Consider the following 19,445-nt stretch of genomic DNA (forward strand, 5'->3'; position numbering starts at 1 on the left):
AGATCAAGTGCGTTTTAGCTGCAGATCAGGTGCGAATTTGGAGACCTGGGAGAGGGGAGGGGGAGGGGGGAAGTGTATTGAACTGAATGAGACAAATACTGAAGAGAAATGAACACATCTGCGAATTCAGCTGCGTACCCATAGAAGATAATGGGACTGAATTCGCACCTGAGCCGCACCGCAAGACATAAAAACCGCACACGGTTTGGAGGCAATGCGCAGTGCGGATGCATCGCACATATGTGAACCAGCCTCATTGAAAACAATGTATTTTGAAATGTCCTGCGAATTAGATGCGGTTTAAGCCGCACTCAATTCGCATAGGTGTGAACCTGGCCTTAAACATTTTTTTTTGCTAGAAAATTACTTCAAACCCCCAAACATTATATATTTTTTTTCTAACACCCTAGAGAATAAAATGGCGGTCATTGCAATACTTTTTGTCACACCGTATTTGCGCAGTGGTCTTACAAGCGCACTTTTTTTGAAAAAAAAAAAAACACTTTTTTGAATTAAAAAATAAGACCACATAAAATTTGGCCCAATTTTTTATATATTGTGAAAGATAATGTTACGCCGAGTAAAATGATACCCAACATGTCACGCTTAAAAATTGCGCCCGCTCGTGGCATGGCGTCAAACTTTTACCCTTAAAAATCGCGATAGGTGAGGTTTAAAAAATTCTATACGTTGCATTTTTTGAGCTACAGAGGAGGTCTAGGGCTAGAATTATTGCTCTCGCTCTAAAGATCGCGGCGATACCTCACTTGTGTGGTTTGGACACTGTTTTCATATGCGGGCGCTACTCGTGTATGCGTTCGCTTCTGCGCGCGAGCTCGTCGGGACTGGGCGCTTTAAAAATTTTTTGGGGGTTTTCTTATTTATTTTATAATTTTTTACACTGAAATAAAAAATAAAATGTAAACATCCCTTGTAATAGAAAAAAGCATGACAGGTCCTCTTAAATATGAGATCTGGGGTCAAAAAGACCTCAGATCTCATATTTAGACTTAAAGCGGGTCTCCACCCTAAAGTGAAGTCCCGCTGATCGGAACCCTCCCCCCTCCGGTGTCACATTTGACACCTTTCAGGGGGGAGGGAGGTGCAGATACCTGTCTAAAGACAGGTATTTGCACCCACTTCCGGCCCGGCATTCATGGGCAAAAGATGGGCATTTCGTCACTTCCCGTCGCCCCCCCCCCCCGTTGTGTGCTGAAAACACTCGGCTCCCAGCACAAGGCGGGAACCAATCGGCGGGCGCAGCGCGACTCGTGCATGCGCTGTAGGGAACCGGGCAGTGAAGCCGGAGCACTTCACTTCCTGGTTCCCTCACAGTGAATGGAGGGGGGAGCAGCAGGGTGACGAGCGATCGCTCGTCCTCTGCTGCGGACGCCGCTGGACTTCAGGACAGGTAAGTGTCCTAATATTAAAAGTCAGCAGCTGCAGTATTTGTAGCTGCTGGCTTTTAATATTTTTTTTCCAGGGAACATCCGCTTTAAATGCAAAAAAAATAAAAAAATGGAAATGTTGTCATTTTTTCAAATGACAACAAAAATGTTTCTCTTTAACCACTTCCTTACTGGGCACATATACCCCTTCCTGACCAGGTGAAATTTCAGCTTGTGGCACTGCCTCACTTTAACTGACAATTGCGCGGTCGTGCGACGTGGCTCCCAAACAAAATTGACGTCCTTTTTTCCCCACAAATAGAGCTTTCTTTTGGTGGTATTTTATTGCCTCTGCGTTTTTTATTTTTTGCGCTATAAACAAAAATAGAGCGACAATTTTGAAAAAAAAAAACAATGTTTTTTACTTGCTGCTATAATAAATAGCCCAAATTTTTTTAAATTTTTTTTTTTCTCAGTCTAGGCGATACGTATTCTTCTACATATTTTTGAAAAAAAAAATCGCAAGAAGCGTCTGGTTTGCGCAAAAGTTGCGCTTACAAAATAGGGGACAGAATTATTATTATTTTTTATTATTTTTTTTTACTACCAATAGCGGCGTTCAGCATTTTTTTCGTGACTGTGACATTATAGCGGACACATCGGACACTTTTGACACATTTTTGGCGCCATTCACATTTATACAGCGATCAGTGCTATAAAGATGCACTAATTACTGTATAAATGTGACTGGCATTGAAGGGGTTAACACTAGGGGGTGAGGAAGGGGTTAAATGTGTACCCTAAATTGTGTTCTAACTGTAGGTGGAGGGGGGGTGACTGGGGGAGGTGACCGATCTATGTCCCTATGTACAAGGGACACAGATCGGTCTCCTCTCTCCCCTGACAGGACATGGATCTGTGTGTTTACACACAGATCTCCACGTCTTGTCCCTGTAGCCGCCGACCCCGAGTCCCTGGCGGACATCACGGCCGCCAGGCGCTCGCATCGGCATCTCAGCGATGCGGAGAGCACGCGCGCCGCCGTCGGATGCGCGCGCAGGCCGTCTTTTTTACGGCCTGTTAGAGATTCAGAACCACCCCGCGGCCGTATAAAGTCGTACGGCCGTCGGGTAGTGGTTAAGACGCATGGGTGGGACTGACGTTTTGACGTCACTTCCGCCCAGCAATGCTATGGGGATGGATGGGGGCCCTCACTCGCATCCCCACACAGCAGGACCCGATCGCTACGCCACTACGGCTCCGGTAAGCGGCGGGAGGCCCTCTCCCGCCACCAATAACGGCGATCTCGCGGCGAATCCGCCGCAGACACCGCTGTTATCGTTTACAGGACCGCTCACTGAAGAGATGGATATCTCGGTTGTGGCAGCAGCTGCTGCAGTTACCGAGATATCTATCTTTAAAAAACCGACGTACATATACAGTGGGCGGTCGTTAAAGTGGGGGTTCACCCAAAAAATAATTTTTTAACATTACATTCAGCCGAGTTGTCAGAATGACAATCGGCTGTTTTTTTAAATTCTATCCCCGTACATACCGTATTTTCACCGCCGCTTGCGGGTATGTCTTCTGCGGGACTGGGCGTTCCTAATTGATTGACAGGCTTCCGACCGCCGCATACAGTGACGAGTTGCCGAAAGAAGCCGAACGTCGGTGCGCAGGCGCCGTATAGAGCCGATTCGCAGTCCGGCTTCTTTTGGCAACTCGTGACGCGCTGTATGCGGCGGTCGGAAGCCTGTCAATCCATTAGGAACGCCCAGTTCCCTTTTTTTGTAAACGCTATAAATTTTTCGCAAACCAATCGATAAACACTTTTTTTTTACCATAAATTGGTAGAAGAATACTATTGGCCTAAACTGAGAAAAAATAATGTTTTTTAATATCTTTTTTGGGGATATTTATTATAGCAAAAAGTAAAAAATATGGATTTTTTTTCAACATTTTCGCTCTATTTTTGTTAATAGCGCAAAAAATAAAAACCGCAGAGGTGATCAAATACCACCAAAAGAAAGCTCTATTTGTGGGAAAAAAAGGACGCCAATTTTGTTTGGGAGCCACATCGCACGACCGCGCAATTGTCAGTTAAAGCGACGCAGTGCCAAATCGCAAAAAGTGCCCCGGTCGTTGACCAGCAAAATGGTCCGGGGCTGAAGTGGTTAAGCGCATTTTGCTGTTTTTTAGCCACTTAAGACCCGGACCAAAATGCAGCTAAAGGACCCGGACAGTTTTTGCGATTCGGCACTGCGTCGCTTTAACTGACAATTGCGTGGTCGTGCGACGTGGCTCCCAAACAAAATTGGCGTCCTTTTTTCCCCACAAATAGAGCTTTCTTTTAGTGGTATTTGATCACCTCTGCGGTTTTTATTTTTTGCGCTATAAACAAAAATAGAGCGACAATTTTGAAAAAAAAACAATATTTTTTACTTTTTGCTATAATAAATATCCCCCAAAAATATATAAAACATTATTTTTTTTCCTCAGTTTAGGCCGATACGTATTCTTCTACATATTTTTGGTAAAAAAAATCGCAATAAGCGTTTATCGGTTGGTTTGCGCAAAATTTATAGCGTTTACAAAAAAGGGGATAGTTTTATTGCATTTTTTTTTTTTTTACTACTAATGGCGGCGATCAGCATTTATGGCAGACACATTTCTGGGACCATTGTAATTTTTACAGCGATCAGTGCTATAACAACGCACTGCTCGCTGTAAAAATGACACTGGCAATAAAGGGGTTAACCACTAGGTGGCGCTGCAGGGGTTATGTCAGTACTAGTGAGTGATTCCTAATGTTAGGGGGCATGGCTACATGTAACACATCACTGATAAATGTTCCCAATCACGGGGAACAGCCATCAGTGACAGTGTCACTAGGCAAAATAGGGGAATGCCTTGTTTACAAAGGCATCCCTCTATTCTGCCTTTGCCGACTGTAATCGTGGGCCGCTGGACCCGCGAGCACGCTCACGAGGCACGCGGCGCACCGGGCGGCAAATTTAAAGGGACGTACCTGTACGCCAATGTGCCTGTCCGTGCCATTCTGCCGACGTACATCTGCATGTGGCGGTCGTCAAGTGGTTAAGCAGCACATTTGCTAGCCACTTTTGGGGTGCCATTAACAATTAATGGCACCGCAAGCATATCATTTTGCATGCGTTTCCGGAATGCACACAAAAACGCAAGTAAAAAAATTGTCAAAATACATGTTAAAAATAGCACCAAAATGCGCATAAAGATGTGCTAAAATGTGTTTTAAAAAAACGCCAAAATGTGCAAAAAGTGCATTAAGAACTGTACCAAAATGCGCACAAAAAAGGCCCAAAACGCCAAATTGAATTTTGTTTCCCCTCTCTCTGTGTCCTCTCCACTGTATGGTCACCCCGTTTCCCCTCTCTCTGTGTCCTCTCCCCTGTATGGTCACCCCGTTTCCCCTCTCTCTGTGTCCTCTCCCCTGTATGGTCACCCCGTTTCCCCTCTCTCTGTGTCCTCTCCCCGTATGGTCACCCCGTTTCCCCTCTCAGTGTCCCCTCCCCTGTATGGTCACCCCGTTTCCCCTCTATGTCCTCTCCCCGTATGGTCACCCTGTTTCCCCTCTCTCTGTGTCCTCTCCCCCTGTATGGTCACCCCGTTTCCCCTCTCAGTGTCCCCTCCCCTGTATGGTCACCCCGTTTCACCTCTCTGTGTCCCCTCCCCTGTATGGTCACCCCGTTTCACCTGTGTCCCCTCCCCTGTATGGTCACCCCGTTACCCCTCTCTCTATGTCCTCCCCTCTGTATGGTCACCCCGCTTCCCCTCTCTATGTCCTCTCCCCTGTATGTTCACCCCATTTCCCCTCTCTCTATGTCCTCTCCCCTGTATGGTCACCCCATTTCCCCTCTCTCTATGTCCTCTCCCCTGTATGGTCACCCCCTTTCCCCTCTCTCTTTGTCCTCTCCCCTGTATGGTCACCCCATTTCCCCTCTCTCTTTGTCCTCTCCCCTGTATGGTCACCCCGTTTCCCCTCTCTCTTTGTCCTCTCCCCTGTATGGTCACGCCGTTTCCCCTCTCTGTGTACCCTCCCCTGTATGGTCACCCCGTTTCCCCTCTCTCTATGTCCTCTCCCCTGTATGGTCACCCCGTTTCCCCTCTCTCTATGTCCTCTCCCCTGTATGGTCACCCCGTTTCCCCTCTCTCTATGCCCTCTCCCCTGTATGGTCACCCCGTTTCCCCTCTCTCTATGTCCTCTCCCCTGTATGGTCACCCCGTTTCCCCTCTCTGTGTCCTCTCCCCTGTATGGTCACCCCGTTTCCCCTCTCTCTATGTCCTCTCCCCTGTATGGTCACCCCGTTTCCCCTCTCTCTATGTCCTCTCCCCTGTATGGTCACCCCGTTTCCCCTCTCTCTATGTCCTCTCCCCTGTATGGTCACCCCGTTTCCCCTCTATTTCCTCTCCCCTGTATGGTCACCCCGTTTCCCCTCTCTCTTTGTCCTCTCCCCTGTATGGTCACCCCATTTCCCCTCTCTCTATGTCCTCTCCCCTGTATGGTCACCCTGTTTCCCCTCTCTCTTTGTCCTCTCCCCTGTATGGTCACCCCGTTTCCCCTCTCTCTTTGTCCTCTCCCCTGTATGGTCACCCCGTTTCCCCTCTCTGTGTACCCTCCCCTGTATGGTCACCCCGTTTCCCCTCTCTCTATGTCCTCTCCCCTGTATGGTCACCCTGTTTCCCCTCTCTCTATGTCCTCTCCCCTGTATGGTCACCCCGTTTCCCCTCTCTCTATGACCTCTCCCCTGTATGGTCACCCCGTTTCCCCTCTCTCTATGTCCTCTCCCCTGTATGGTCACCCCGTTTCCCCTCTCTCTATGTCCTCTCCTCTGTATGGTCACCCCGTTTCCCCTCTCTCTATGTCCTCTCCCCTGTATGGTCACCCCGTTTCCCCTCTCTCTATGTCCTCTCCCCTGTATGGTCACCCCGTTTCCCCTCTCTCTGTGTCCTCTCCCCTGTATGGTCACCCCGTTTCCCCTCTCTATGTCCTCTCCCCCTGTATGGTCACCCCGTTTCCCCTCTCTGTGTACCCTCCCCTGTATGCTTACCCCGTTTCCCCTCTCTATGTCCTCTCCCCTGTATGGTCACCCCGTTTCCCCTCTCTGTGTACCCTCCCCTGTATGGTCACCCCGTTTCCCCTCTCTGTGTACCCTCCCCTGTATGCTTACCCCGTTTCCCCTCTCTGTGTCCTCTCCCCTGTATGCTTACCCCGTTTCCCCTCTCTGTGTGTCCTCTCCCCTGTATGGTCACCCCGTTTCCCCTCTCTGTGTCCTCTCCCCTGTATGCTTACCCCGTTTCCCCTCTCTCTATGCCCTCTCCCCTGTATGGTCACCCCGTTTCCCCTCTCTCTATGCCCTCTCCCCTCTCTCTATGCCCTCTACCCTGTATGGTCACCCCGTTTCACCTCTCTGTGACCCCTCCCCTGTATGGTCACCCCGTTTCCCCTCTCTCTATGCCCTCTCCCCTGTATGGTCACCCCGTTTCCCCTCTCTCTATGTCCTCTCCCCTGTATGGTCACCCCGTTTCCCCTCTCTCTATGTCCTCTCCTCTGTATGGTCACCCCGTTTCCCCTCTCTCTGTGTCCTCTCCCCTGTATGGTCACCCCGTTTCCCCTCTCTGTGTGTACCCTCCCCTGTATGGTCACACCGTTTCCCCTCTCTGTGTCCTCTCCCCTGTATGGTCACCCCGTTTCCCCTCTCTCTATGTCCCCTCCCCTGTATGGTCACCCCGTTTCCCCTCTCTCTGTGTCCTCTCCCCTGTATGGTCACCCCGTTTCCCCTCTCTCTATGTCCTCTCCCCTGTATGGTCACCCCGTTTCCCCTCTCTCTATGTCCTCTCCCCTGTATGGTCACCCCGTTTCCTCTCTCTCTATGTCCTCTCCCCTGTATGGTCACCCCGTTTCCCCTCTCTCTGTGTCCTCTCTCCTGTATGGTCACCCCATTTCCCCTCTCTCTGTGTCCTCTCCCCTGTATGGTCACCCCATTTCCCCTCTCTCTGTGTCCTCTCCCCTGTATGGTCACCCCGTTCCCCCTCTCTCCATGCCCTCTCCCCTGTATGGTCACCCCGTTTCCACTCTCTCTATGTCCTCTCCCCTGTATGGTCACCCCGTTTCCCCTCTCTATGTCCTCTCCCCCTGTATGGTCACCCCGTTTCCCCTCTCTGTGTACCCTCCCCTGTATGCTTACCCCGTTTCCCCTCTCTGTGTACCCTCCCCTGTATGCTTACCCCGTTTCCCCTCTCTATGTCCTCTCCCCCTGTATGGTCACCCCGTTTCCCCTCTCTGTGTACCCTCCCCTGTATGGTCACCCCGTTTCCCCTCTCTGTGTACCCTCCCCTGTATGCTTACCCCGTTTCCCCTCTCTGTGTCCTCTCCCCTGTATGCTTACCCCGTTTCCCCTCTCTGTGTGTCCTCTCCCCTGTATGGTCACCCCGTTTCCCCTCTCTGTGTCCTCTCCCCTGTATGCTTACCCCGTTTCCCCTCTCTCTATGCCCTCTCCCCTGTATGGTCACCCCGTTTCCCCTCTCTCTATGCCCTCTCCCCTCTCTCTATGCCCTCTACCCTGTATGGTCACCCCGTTTCACCTCTCTGTGTCCCCTCCCCTGTATGGTCACCCCGTTTCCCCTCTCTCTATGCCCTCTCCCCTGTATGGTCACCCTGTTTCCCCTCTCTCTATGTCCTCTCCCCTGTATGGTCACCCCGTTTCCCCTCTCTCTATGTCCTCTCCTCTGTATGGTCACCCCGTTTCCCCTCTCTCTGTGTCCTCTCCCCTGTATGGTCACCCCGTTTCCCCTCTCTGTGTGTACCCTCCCCTGTATGGTCACACCGTTTCCCCTCTCTGTGTCCTCTCCCCTGTATGGTCACCCCGTTTCCCCTCTCTCTATGTCCCCTCCCCTGTATGGTCACCCCGTTTCCCCTCTCTCTGTGTCCTCTCCCCTGTATGGTCACCCCGTTTCCCCTCTCTCTATGTCCTCTCCCCTGTATGGTCACCCCGTTTCCCCTCTCTCTATGTCCTCTCCCCTGTATGGTCACCCCGTTTCCTCTCTCTCTATGTCCTCTCCCCTGTATGGTCACCCCGTTTCCCCTCTCTCTGTGTCCTCTCTCCTGTATGGTCACCCCATTTCCCCTCTCTCTGTGTCCTCTCCCCTGTATGGTCACCCCATTTCCCCTCTCTCTGTGTCCTCTCCCCTGTATGGTCACCCCGTTCCCCCTCTCTCCATGCCCTCTCCCCTGTATGGTCACCCCGTTTCCACTCTCTCTATGTCCTCTCCCCTGTATGGTCACCCCGTTTCCCCTCTCTCTGTGTCCTCTCCCCTGTATGGTCACCCCGTTCCCCCTCTCTCCATGCCCTCTCCCCTGTATGGTCACCCCGTTTCCACTCTCTCTATGTCCTCTCCCCTGTATGGTCACCCCGTTTCCCCTCTCTCTGTGTCCTCTCCCCTGTATGGTCTCCCCTCTCTCTGTGTCCTCTCCCCTGTATGGTCTCCCCTCTCTCTGTGTCCTCTCCCCTGTATGGTCTCCCCTCTCTCTGTGTCCTCTCCCCTGTATGGTCACCCCCTTTCCCCTCTCTCTATGTCCTCTCCCCTGTATAGTCACCCCGTTTCCCCTCTCTCTGTGTCCTCTCCCCTGTATGGTCACCCCGTTTCCCCTCTCTCTATGCCCTCTCCCCTGTATGGTCACCCCGTTTCCACTCTCTCTATGTCCTCTCCCCTGTATGGTCACCCCGTTTCCCCTTTCTCTATTTCCTCTCCCCTGTATGGTCACCCCGTTTCCCCTCTCTTTATGTCCTCTCCCCTGTATGGTCACCCCGTTTCCCCTCTCTGTGTCCTCTCCTCTGTATGGTCACCCCGTTTCCCCTCTCTCTATGTCCTCTCCCCTGTATGGTCACCCCGTTTCCCCTCTCTCTGTGTCCTCTCCCCTGTATGGTCACCCCGTTTCCCCTCTCTCTATGCCCTCGGTCACCCCGTTTCCCCTCTCTCTATGCCCTCTCCCCTGTATGGTCACCCCGTTTCCATTCTCTCTATGTCCTCTCCCCTGTATGGTCACCCCGTTTCCCCTCTCTCTATTTCCTCTCCCCTGTATGGTCACCCCGTTTCCCCTCTCTTTATGTCCTCTCCCCTGTATGGTCACCCCGTTTCCCCTCTCTTTATGTCCTCTCCCCTGTATGGTCACCCCGTTTCCACTCTCTCTATGTCCTCTCCCCTGTATGGTCACCCCGTTTCCCCTCTCTCTATTTCCTCTCCCCTGTATGGTCACCCCGTTTCCCCTCTCTTTATGTCCTCTCCCCTGTATGGTCACCCCGTTTCCCCTCTCTCTATGTCCTCTCCCCCTCCTCACCAGGACTAACATTATGAAACACAGGATTCTGTCTGTTTCACAACAAGGGCGGGGATCACACCTCAGCCAATAGGAGGGCTCCCTGCCGCGTCACGTGTGCGCTGACTTTATGTAATGTAACAGCACATGTTATATCATCCTTTTTCTTTGTGTTTATTTTTTGTTTAAGAATAAGGACCGTCGCCGTCCTGTGACACCTCATTGCGTGCCCTCCTCACTGCTCTAATGCCAGCTGATACTTTCTGCTTTCCTCATATCCTGCCTACCTCAGGATGGCATCAGCTGTTCTCTGCGATGGATGCCAACACGGAGGAGTCCCCTGCACTACGTGCTGACGGCAGCAGGCACTGTTGGTAGCTGGGGAAGTGCTGCACTCCATATTTTGCAAACATTGCTGCTTTTTTTTTAATTTTATTTTTTTAAGGATCGTTAAAGGGACTTGAGCTGTGCCCTTAGGTGACATTAGACTGCCCTGTAATGATGGAGCTGTTGGCTTGTCCATGCTGCCAGCACCCTCTATGGGACCCTGTGACTGTCCCCTGTGGGCACACTTTCTGTAAGAGGTGCCTGCAAGGAGCAGCCAGGGGCAGATGCCAGGTCTGCAGAACCAAGCTGAAGATCTCAGGGGAGCAGGAGCTCAGATGTAACACCCTGCTGTCCGATCTGCTGGACAAGTGCCTGGACCCCCACACCAAAATCAACAGGATCACAAGGGACCTCCGCCATCTCATCGCCCAGCAGAAGTACGAAGAGGCTGGGAAGGTGGCCTGCAAGGCTGTTACCCTGGGTAAGGATACAACAAAAAGGGCGCATGGGCTTCAAGGGTTCAGCTAGTAAAATAAAAGTTTAGCCTTAGCCCTCGTTCACATTGGAGCGACAGGGCAAATCGCATGACAAGTCGCACCCCATTGGCACCGTCCAAATCGGTGCGATGCCGACTTTGCAAGCCTGCATCGATTTGAAAAAGTACTTTTGGCGATTTCGGGTGCGACTTGTGTAGACATCTGTGCAGTAACCCACACAGATGTTTATCGAATCGCCCGCCGAAGTCGCACTTAAATGCCGGTTTGAAATCTCACACGATTCTGGATAAAAAAAAGAAATCTTGCACGTTTTCATACCCGCATTCAGTGTGGACCTAGGCTTAGACTCACATATGTGCGAATTGGATGCTGCTTTCTCCGCATCTAATTCGCATGACAGATGAATGTGACCGGCTCTTATAGAGCAAGTAAACCGTCTTGTCCAAAAAATAAATAGAAAGGCAACCTGCAAGACAAAGACATAATGAGCTAGTATGCATAGCATACTAGCTCATTATAAATTACTTACCTGAGATCAAAGCCCCCGCAGCGGCCCTCATTCACTTCCTCTGATGCCACCATGATACCAGGAGTGCCGTCCGGGTATCGCTGCTCCGGCGCTGTGACTTATAGCCTAGGATGGCAAGACACTCCCCTGGTCCTCCATCCTGCACCTGGGTGCTCGGTTAACAATTTTACCAGTTTACCGAAGAATGTGCTGTTAAGCTAATCAAATGCTGGTTTGTAATTCTACTTTAAATATAACAAAATGCATTTTTTTTGGATAGACTGAAAAGGGATTAGAACAGCTGTCAGTTTTTATTGCCGTTTGTGTCCTTGTTAGAGACATTTATCCCTATATTTGTCCTGTTCACCATTATCATTGAAAGTGGAAGTAATGCCGCGTACACACGATTGGAAATTCCAACAAGAAAATCTTTTTCTGACGGAATGTTGGCTCAAACTTGTGTTGCATACACACGGTCACACAAATCTTGTCGGAAATTCCGACCTTCAAGAGCGCGGTGATGTACAACACGTACGACGAGCTGAGATCAATGAAGTTCAATAGGCAGTTCGGCTCTTATGCTTGATTCCGAGCATGCATGTTTTTTTGCCCATTCTGAATTGCATATAGACGAGCAGATTTTCCGATAGGATTTTTTTCCGTCGGAAAAATAGAGCACCTGCTCTCAATCCTTTGTTTGCGGAAATTCCGATAGCAAAAGTCCGATGGAGCGCACACACAGTCGTAATTTCCGACCAAAAGCTCACATCGGACTTTTCTTGTCGGAATTTCCGATCGTGTGTACGCGGCATTAAAGAAAGTTTCAACTTTTTGGTTGTCCCCTGAAAAGTATTAGGCCCTGTACACACGAGCGGATATCCGATGAAAACGTTCCGCCGGACCGTTTCCATCGGACATTTCTGCTCCGGATTTTGATCTGATGGCTGTACACCCCATCAGATCAAAATCCCAGCAGAATACATCCTCGGTGACGTGGCCGCGCCGTCGCCGTGACGATGCGCGACCCTGGAAGGTAAATACTTCCAAAATCACTTCGACGCATGCGAGGGATGGGGATCGGTCGGACTTATCTGGTGAGTCTGTACAGACGACCGGATAAGTCCGACGGACAGGTTTCCAGCGGATAGATTTCTTAGCATGCTAAGAAATTTTTATCCGCTGGAAAACGGTCGGCTGGACAAATGTCCGCCGAAAAATGTCCGCTAGTCCGTACACACGACCGGATTTGTCTGCTGGAACTGATCCGCGGATAAATCCCAGCGGACAGATCCGGTCGTGTGTACGGGGCCTTAGAGAGGAAATCTAGGCGATCCGAGTGGGAGCGGGAGCGAGTACCTGCTCCACCCCACTCCCCAGAAAAAAGTGCCATTTCCTAAAGAAGAGCAGGGGAGGAGGTCTTAAAGTGTAGAAATGAGTCCTACCATTTGATGTCAGAGATCCCCTTTACATTGGTGGTTCATTTAGGCAGGAGATCGATCCACCATTGCCCAATGAACCCCCCAGCAACCTCTGGAGGAACCCTGGTGGAGGAAGGCTGCTCTAGTATGTGCTCCTTACTCACTTTTCTAAAGCAACTCTGTCATTCGTTTAAAGCGATAGTAAACCGCTGGGTGATTTTATTTATTGTATAAATGTGCTAGTATGCCTCGCATACTAGCACATGATTTGAAACTTACAGGGAATGCATTAAGGTAAAAAATGTCCAGGCTTTAGAAGGAAGGGTTATAACCTTTTTCCTACTGTCCTAATGGCAACGGTCACAAAGCCAGAAAGTGAGAGAGGAAGCCTTCCCAAGGGATGAACATGGTAATGGAGGCTCTTAACCACTTCCCGCCCGGCCTATAGCAAAATGACACCTGGGCGATGGTTTTGTTATTCTGACTGGACGTCATATGATGTCTTGCAGGAAAACGAGCCAGCGTGTCCCCGTGCGGGCGCGCAGCACGGCGATCTGGCACACCGCAACACTGATGTGGCGGAGGCTCTTTACCATGTGATCAGCTGTGTCCAATCACATAGGTCCACCAGGGATACCACCAGGGATGCCCACGACTGATGACCACCAGGTATGTCACCCATGGCCACCAGTGATGCCAATCTGAGCCCACAAATGGTGCCAATCAGTGCCCATCATAAATGCCTGCCAGAGCCTCTCTATCAGTGAAGCCCATCAGTACCATCCATCAGTGCCACCTATAAGTGCCCATAAGTACCCACAAGTGCAACCTTTCAGTGCCGCCTATCAATGCCCATCAGTGCTGCATATCAGTGCTGCCTATCTGTGCCCATCAGTGCTGCATATTATGCCACCTCATCAGTGCCGCCCTATCAGTGCCTCTCAGTGCAGCCTTAATCGGTGCCCATCAGTGAAAGCGGAGGTTCACCCATGGAGAACATTTTCCCCTTCGCTTCATGCTCGTTTTGTCTAGGGGAATCGGCTATTTGTTTTAAAATATGATCCGTACTTACCGTTTACGAGATGCATCTTCTCCGTCGCTTCCGGGTATGGGCTGCGGGACTGGGCGTTCCTTCTTGATTGACAGTCTTCCGAGAGGCTTCCGACGGTCGCATCCATCGCGTCACGATTTTCCGAAAGAAGCCGAACGTCGGTGCGCAGGCACAGTATAGAGCCGCACCGACGTTCGGCTTCTTTCGGCTACTAGTGACGCGATGGATGCGACCGTCGGAAGCCTCTCGGAAGACTGTCAATCAAGAAGGAACGCCCGCTCCCGAAGACCCATACCCGGAAGCGACGGAGAGGATGCATCTCGAAAACGGGTAAGTACTGCTCATATTTTAAAACAAATAGCCGATTCCCCTAGACAAAACGAGCATCCAGCTATGGGGAAAAGAGGAAAAAAAACAGAAATGGGTGAACTCCCGCTTGAAGGAGTAAACTTACTTATTTACAAAATGTTATAATAGAAACAAAGGCCTGGATTCAAGAAGCAATTGCGCCTGTGTAACCATAGTTACACAGCGCAATTGCTTACTTGCCCCGGCGTAACGAATGCTCCTGATTCAGGAACCTCGTTACGCCGACTGCAGCCTAAGATATGCACGGCATAAGGCTCTTATGCCCGCATATCTTAGGCTGCATTCTTGCGATGGCCGCTAGGTGGCGTTCCCGTTGTGCTCAGCGTATAGTATGCAAATTGCATACTAACGCCGTACGCAGTTTACGTCGTTTCCGTACGGCGTTTTTCGCCGTACGTATACCCGTCGTTCCCGCGTCGCGAAATTTCTAATTTACGTAGTTTGCGTAAGTGATTCGTGAATGGCGCTGGACGCCATTCACATTCACTTTGAAGCAAATGACGTCCTTGCGACGTCATTTGCCGCAATGCACGTCGGAAAAGTTTCCCGACGGAGCATGCGCTCTACGATCGGCGCGGGAACGCGCCTAATTTAAATGATTCCCGCCCCCTACGGGATCATTTAAATTGCGCGCGCTTACGCCGGGCATTTTGCCGGCGCGCCCACGCAATTTACGGAGCTACTGCTCCGTGAATCAAGGGCAGCGCAGTAAATTTGCGGGGGCGCAGGGCAAAAACTTTGCCCTGCGCCTCCGTAAAAAAAGCGCAATTGTACCTGAATCTAGCCCAGAGAATTTTTTTTTATTTTTTTTATATATTAAAAACTCCAGAGGTGATCAAATACCACCAAAAGAAAGCTCTATTTGTGGGAACAAAATGATAAAAATGTGGGTACAGTGTTGCACAACCGCGCATTTGTCATTTAAAAAGCGACATTGTTGAAAGCTGAAAATTGGCCTGGGCAGGAAGGGGGGAAAGTGACCTGTATTGAAGTGGTTAAAGAATACTTTTGGATCCCGAGTCTGTGTTTAACAAGAATGGAGATGAATCATCGTATTAGTCACCAGCGTCTTCCTTGTAAGTTGTTTGCGGAATCCATTTCATATGAAAAACACCTGTTAATAAGCATATTATGTCTGGTTATGATACTTCCTGCTAATCTGAGCACAACCCTGAGAAATACGTGCGATCTTTAATCGGAAAATATGTTTATGGTCTTTTCTCTTGTCATGTGTTTGTGTTATACAACAGTCCTGATAGATATTGGAACAGTACAAATGTTGTACTTCTTAGAGCCGGTTCACACCAGGAATCCTACAGGAACAACGTGCCGTGCGACTCGCATGCAGTTCTGTGCAGTGTGATTTCATTCTATTCATTTTGAATGGGATCAGATCACACTGCACCACCCTTAAAGTAGTGCATGCGCTACTTATGGAAACTCACTGCAAACGGATCGCAATGTACTTCTGTAAAATGCCATCCAGTGCGGGCAAACGCACTGCATTTGTGTTGTTATTGACCTAATTTTGACACCCGCTGAAGATCGTAATTGTAGTGTGTTTTGAATGCGAGAACTATCTGTCATGAAAGAAAACAAATAATCTGCTACATAAAGCTTCCCTATGGCACTAGTGGAATATTTTTATTGAACTACTTGAGTACCGTATATACTCGAGTATAAGCCGACCTGAATATAAGCCGAGGCACCTAATTTTACCACAAAAAACTGGGAAAACGTATTGACTCGAGTATAAGCCTAGGGTGTCCAACTGCATGCCTCACTGTGTCCATGTGCATGCCTCACTGTGCCCATGCCTCACTGTGCCCATGCCTCACTGTGTCCATGCCCCACTGTGTCCATGCCTCACTGTGTCCATGCCTCACTGTGTCCATGCCTCACTGTGTCCATGCCTCACTGTGCCTATGCCTCACTGTGCCTATGCCTCACTGTGCCCATGCCTCACTGTGTCCATGCCTCACTGTGCCTATGCCTCACTGTGTCCATGCCTCACTGTGCCTATGCCTCACCGTACCTATGCCTCACTGTGCCCATGCCTCACTGTGCCCACGCCTCACTGTGTCCATGACTAGACTGACGTTTAACATGGGAGTCTATAGAAGGGGTGCCCGGATTTGAAAAATCGGTGCTCCCCAGCCGTAGGTTCCCCCAGACAACAAACTGTGCACACTTGTAGAGGAGAAATGGGGCTACACGTGTGCCAAGGGGTCCAGGGGACCTACGGCTGGCCAGTACCGGGTCCCCAAAGTCACTGGAGAAATGACTGCTTAACATGGGAGTCTATGGAAGGGGTGCCCGGCTTTGAAAAATCGGTGCTCCCCAGCCGTAGGTCCCCCGGACAACACTTTGCACACTTGTAGAGGAAGAGTGGGGCTACATGTGTGCCAAGTTTGCTGTCCAGGGGACCTACGGCCGGCCGGTACCAGGTCCCCAAAGTCCGGGAGATCAGGCGCAAAAAGGTGACTCGTGTATGAGCCAAGGGGGGCATTTTCAGCACAAAAAAATGTGCTAAAAACCTCGGCTTACACTTGAGTATATACAGTACTAGCCTGTAATACCCCTTCAATACTAGGGCATTTTTCAGTGCTGTGATAGTTTGATTGACAATTACTCTGTCATACATCACTGTGCCCAAATACATTTTAGTTAAAACATTTTAAACAGAGCTTTCTTTTGTGGTTATTTAATAACCACTGTTTTTTTTCAGTACAAACGCCTCTAAAATGTTTTGTTTTGTTTAATTTAAAGTGATTGTAAAGCTTTTTTTATTTAAAAAGGTAAATAAAAGTTTCTTAATTAAAATAATAAACATGTTATACTTACCTGCCCTGTGCAATGGTATTGCACAGAGTGGCCCCGGACCTCCTCTTCTAGTGTTCACTGCCAGTGTTCTCGGCTCCTCCTCTTTTGTCTGCTACAATAGCAAGTCGCTTACTATAGGGGCAGACCTGTGGGCTCAATTTCCAGCTGCGCTGTGTGCGTCTATAGACACACACAGTGCAGCTTGGCCCCTGATCCCACTTCCTCCTTACTGGATTTAACTGACAGCAACAGGAGTCCGTGGCTCCGGCTGCTGCCGTGTCTCCTGTGAGAAAAGAAAGGGAAGAAGAGCTGCTGCAAATGGGCACAGCGCTGGAACAAGAACAGACTCAGGTAAGTATTTTAAGGGTCGGGGGAGGCACAGACACATGAAGGTTTTTTACCCTAATGCAGAGAATGCCCTTTTGCCTTTTGAACCACTTTAAGAAATAGTGTTAAAGTGTTTTTTAAGGCAAAAAGTTCAGCAAGTACAGCAGTCATAGTGCATGGGTTAGGATTATACAATGCATAGAACAGATCGCAGATTTCAGTGATCAGGAGTTACTCCCTTATGGTCAGTGGTTAATGCCTCTTTAAATGTTGGTAGTCAGTGGTGTTTGCTCCCTTTTAATGTTGATGATCAGTGCCCCACAACATTGGTGGTCAGTGTGCATCCTCTAAGATCATCCTACTGTATTTCTGCTCAGTGTGCCTCCATCGTGGTTAGTGCGAATCCTTTTACTGCTGCTCAGTTGGATCCGAGTTATTATTACAGAGAAGGTATTGGCAGAACTTCAGAAGGCAAGGGCTTGTTTACATTTTGTGTTGAAACTTGCGATTGCACTGATTGGTTCACAGTGATATGGCACAGAGCCAATCTGGTTGGCTCTGTGCATTTTACCTGTCATCTGCACTGACTCATGACAGCTCAATCATAGGCATTGTGCGCACACCTGAAGTGTGCACATGCAGGAGACGGAGGGCTGTTAATAAATGGCAATGGCAATAAAAAAACAGTGGTTATTAAATAACCACAAAAGAAAGCTCTGTTTAAAATGTTTTAACTAAAATGTATTTGGGCACAGTGATGTATGACGGAGTAATTGTCAATCAAACTACCACAGCACTGAAAAATGCCCTAGTATTGAAGGGGTATTACAGGCTAGTACTGTATATACTCAAGTGTAAGCCGAGGTTTTCAGCACATTTTTTTGTGCTGAAAATGCCCCCCTCAGCTTATACACGAGTCACCTTTTTGCGCCTGATCTCCCGAACTTTGGGGACCCGGTGCCGGCCGTAGGTCCCCTGGACCCCAAACTTGGCACACATGTAGCCCCACTCTTTCTCTACAAGTGTGCAAAGTGTTGTCCGGGGGACCTATGGCCGGGGAGCACCGATTTTTCAAAGCCGGACACCCCTTCCATAGGACTCCCATGTTAAGCGGTCATTTCCACAGTGACTTTGGGGACCCGGTACCGGCCCGGCCGTAGGTCCCCTGGACCCGAAACTTGGCACACGTGTAGCCCCATTTCTCCTCTACAAGTGGATGATGAAAGGTACACCATTCCTACTGTGAAACACGGAGGTGGTTCACTGATGTTTTGGGGATGTGTGAGCTACAAAGGCACAGGAAGTTTCGTCAAACTTAATGGCAAGATGAATGCAGTATGTTATCAAAAAATTTCGGAGGAACATTTGCATTCATCAGCCAGGAAGCTGCGCATGGGACGTACTTGAACATTCCAACATGAAAATGATCCAAAACACAAAGCCAAGTGGACCTGTCATTGGCTACAGCAAAATAAAGTGAAGGTTTTTGGAGTGGCCATCAGTCTCCTGACCTCAATATCATTGAGCCACTCTGGGGAGATCTCAAACGTGCAATTCATGCAAGACAGCCCGAGAATTTACAGGAACTGGAGGCTTTTTGCCAAGAGGAATGGGCAGCTTTACCATCTGAGAAGATAAAGAGCCTCATCCACAAATACCACAAAAGACTTCAAGCTGTCATTGATGGTAAAGGGGGCAATACACGGTATTAAGAACTGGGGAAAACTTTTGATCAGGGTCATTTGGGTAGTTTTTGTTGTCATTATGATTTAAAAAGAGTAAACACAGTTGATTTATAATAAATGGCTTCAGCCAAACACTAACCATGAGTGAAAGAAAAGTTTTTGTGTTATCATTCATATTCTCTGAAAAATGGCCAAGAAATCATACATTCTGCCAGGGTATGTAAACTTATGAGCACAACTGTATATAGTTACTTGCCAACACTGCAGCAAGTCCTCCAAAGGAATTCATTATGGGTGTGTGCTCTCCACTGTGAATACCTTTCTATGAACAGATCCTGTTCAATAATGTGGCATAGCCATTCATAATCTTAAATTTATATGTGGTATACTCACAGTGCAGGTAGATCAATTGATACAGTTTAACCATATATAATTAATACTGTGATGGTAACTCATAGCATGCCGGTCTTGAGTGCCGTTTCCAGCTAATGGGCTTGCAGAAATCATTCCCTTATCAGTAAGGTCAGTTTTCCGTACACACTCTGCCTCTCTGCTCTCTACTCCTATAAGCAGGAGCATGCTCTTCACTAGCTCCTTATGTGGCTTTTCTCTCCAGTCTGCTCTGCTGACTATAGGGTCCCATTCTAACTTTGCTTTTCCCAAATATGCAACAAAATGCACAGGAAATGCGTGTTTTGC

The 19,445-nt window shown here is 49.1% G+C and overlaps 1 protein-coding gene across 4 annotated transcripts in view; it reads left to right on the forward strand.

Annotated features, from left to right (window-relative positions):
* The first annotated feature begins 9,907 nt into the window (after positions 1-9,907).
* The window catches only part of LOC120932605 (LON peptidase N-terminal domain and RING finger protein 1-like), a 107,145-nt gene continuing 97,607 nt past the window's right edge, over positions 9,908-19,445 (forward strand). For 3 of the 4 annotated variants that reach the window (XM_040345107.1, XM_040345108.1, XM_040345109.1), the window contains exon 1: positions 9,908-10,549. In XM_040345107.1, the coding sequence (XP_040201041.1) occupies positions 10,240-10,549 (310 nt within the window). In that variant the 5' untranslated portion in view covers positions 9,908-10,239. Of the gene's footprint in view, positions 10,550-14,856; positions 14,988-19,445 lie in introns of those variants that run through there. The other variant, XM_040345111.1, reaches the window with a different exon arrangement.

The sequence above is a fragment of the Rana temporaria genome, chromosome 3 (assembly GCF_905171775.1).
Source record: "Rana temporaria chromosome 3, aRanTem1.1, whole genome shotgun sequence".
NCBI classification, from domain to species: domain Eukaryota; kingdom Metazoa; phylum Chordata; class Amphibia; order Anura; family Ranidae; genus Rana; species Rana temporaria.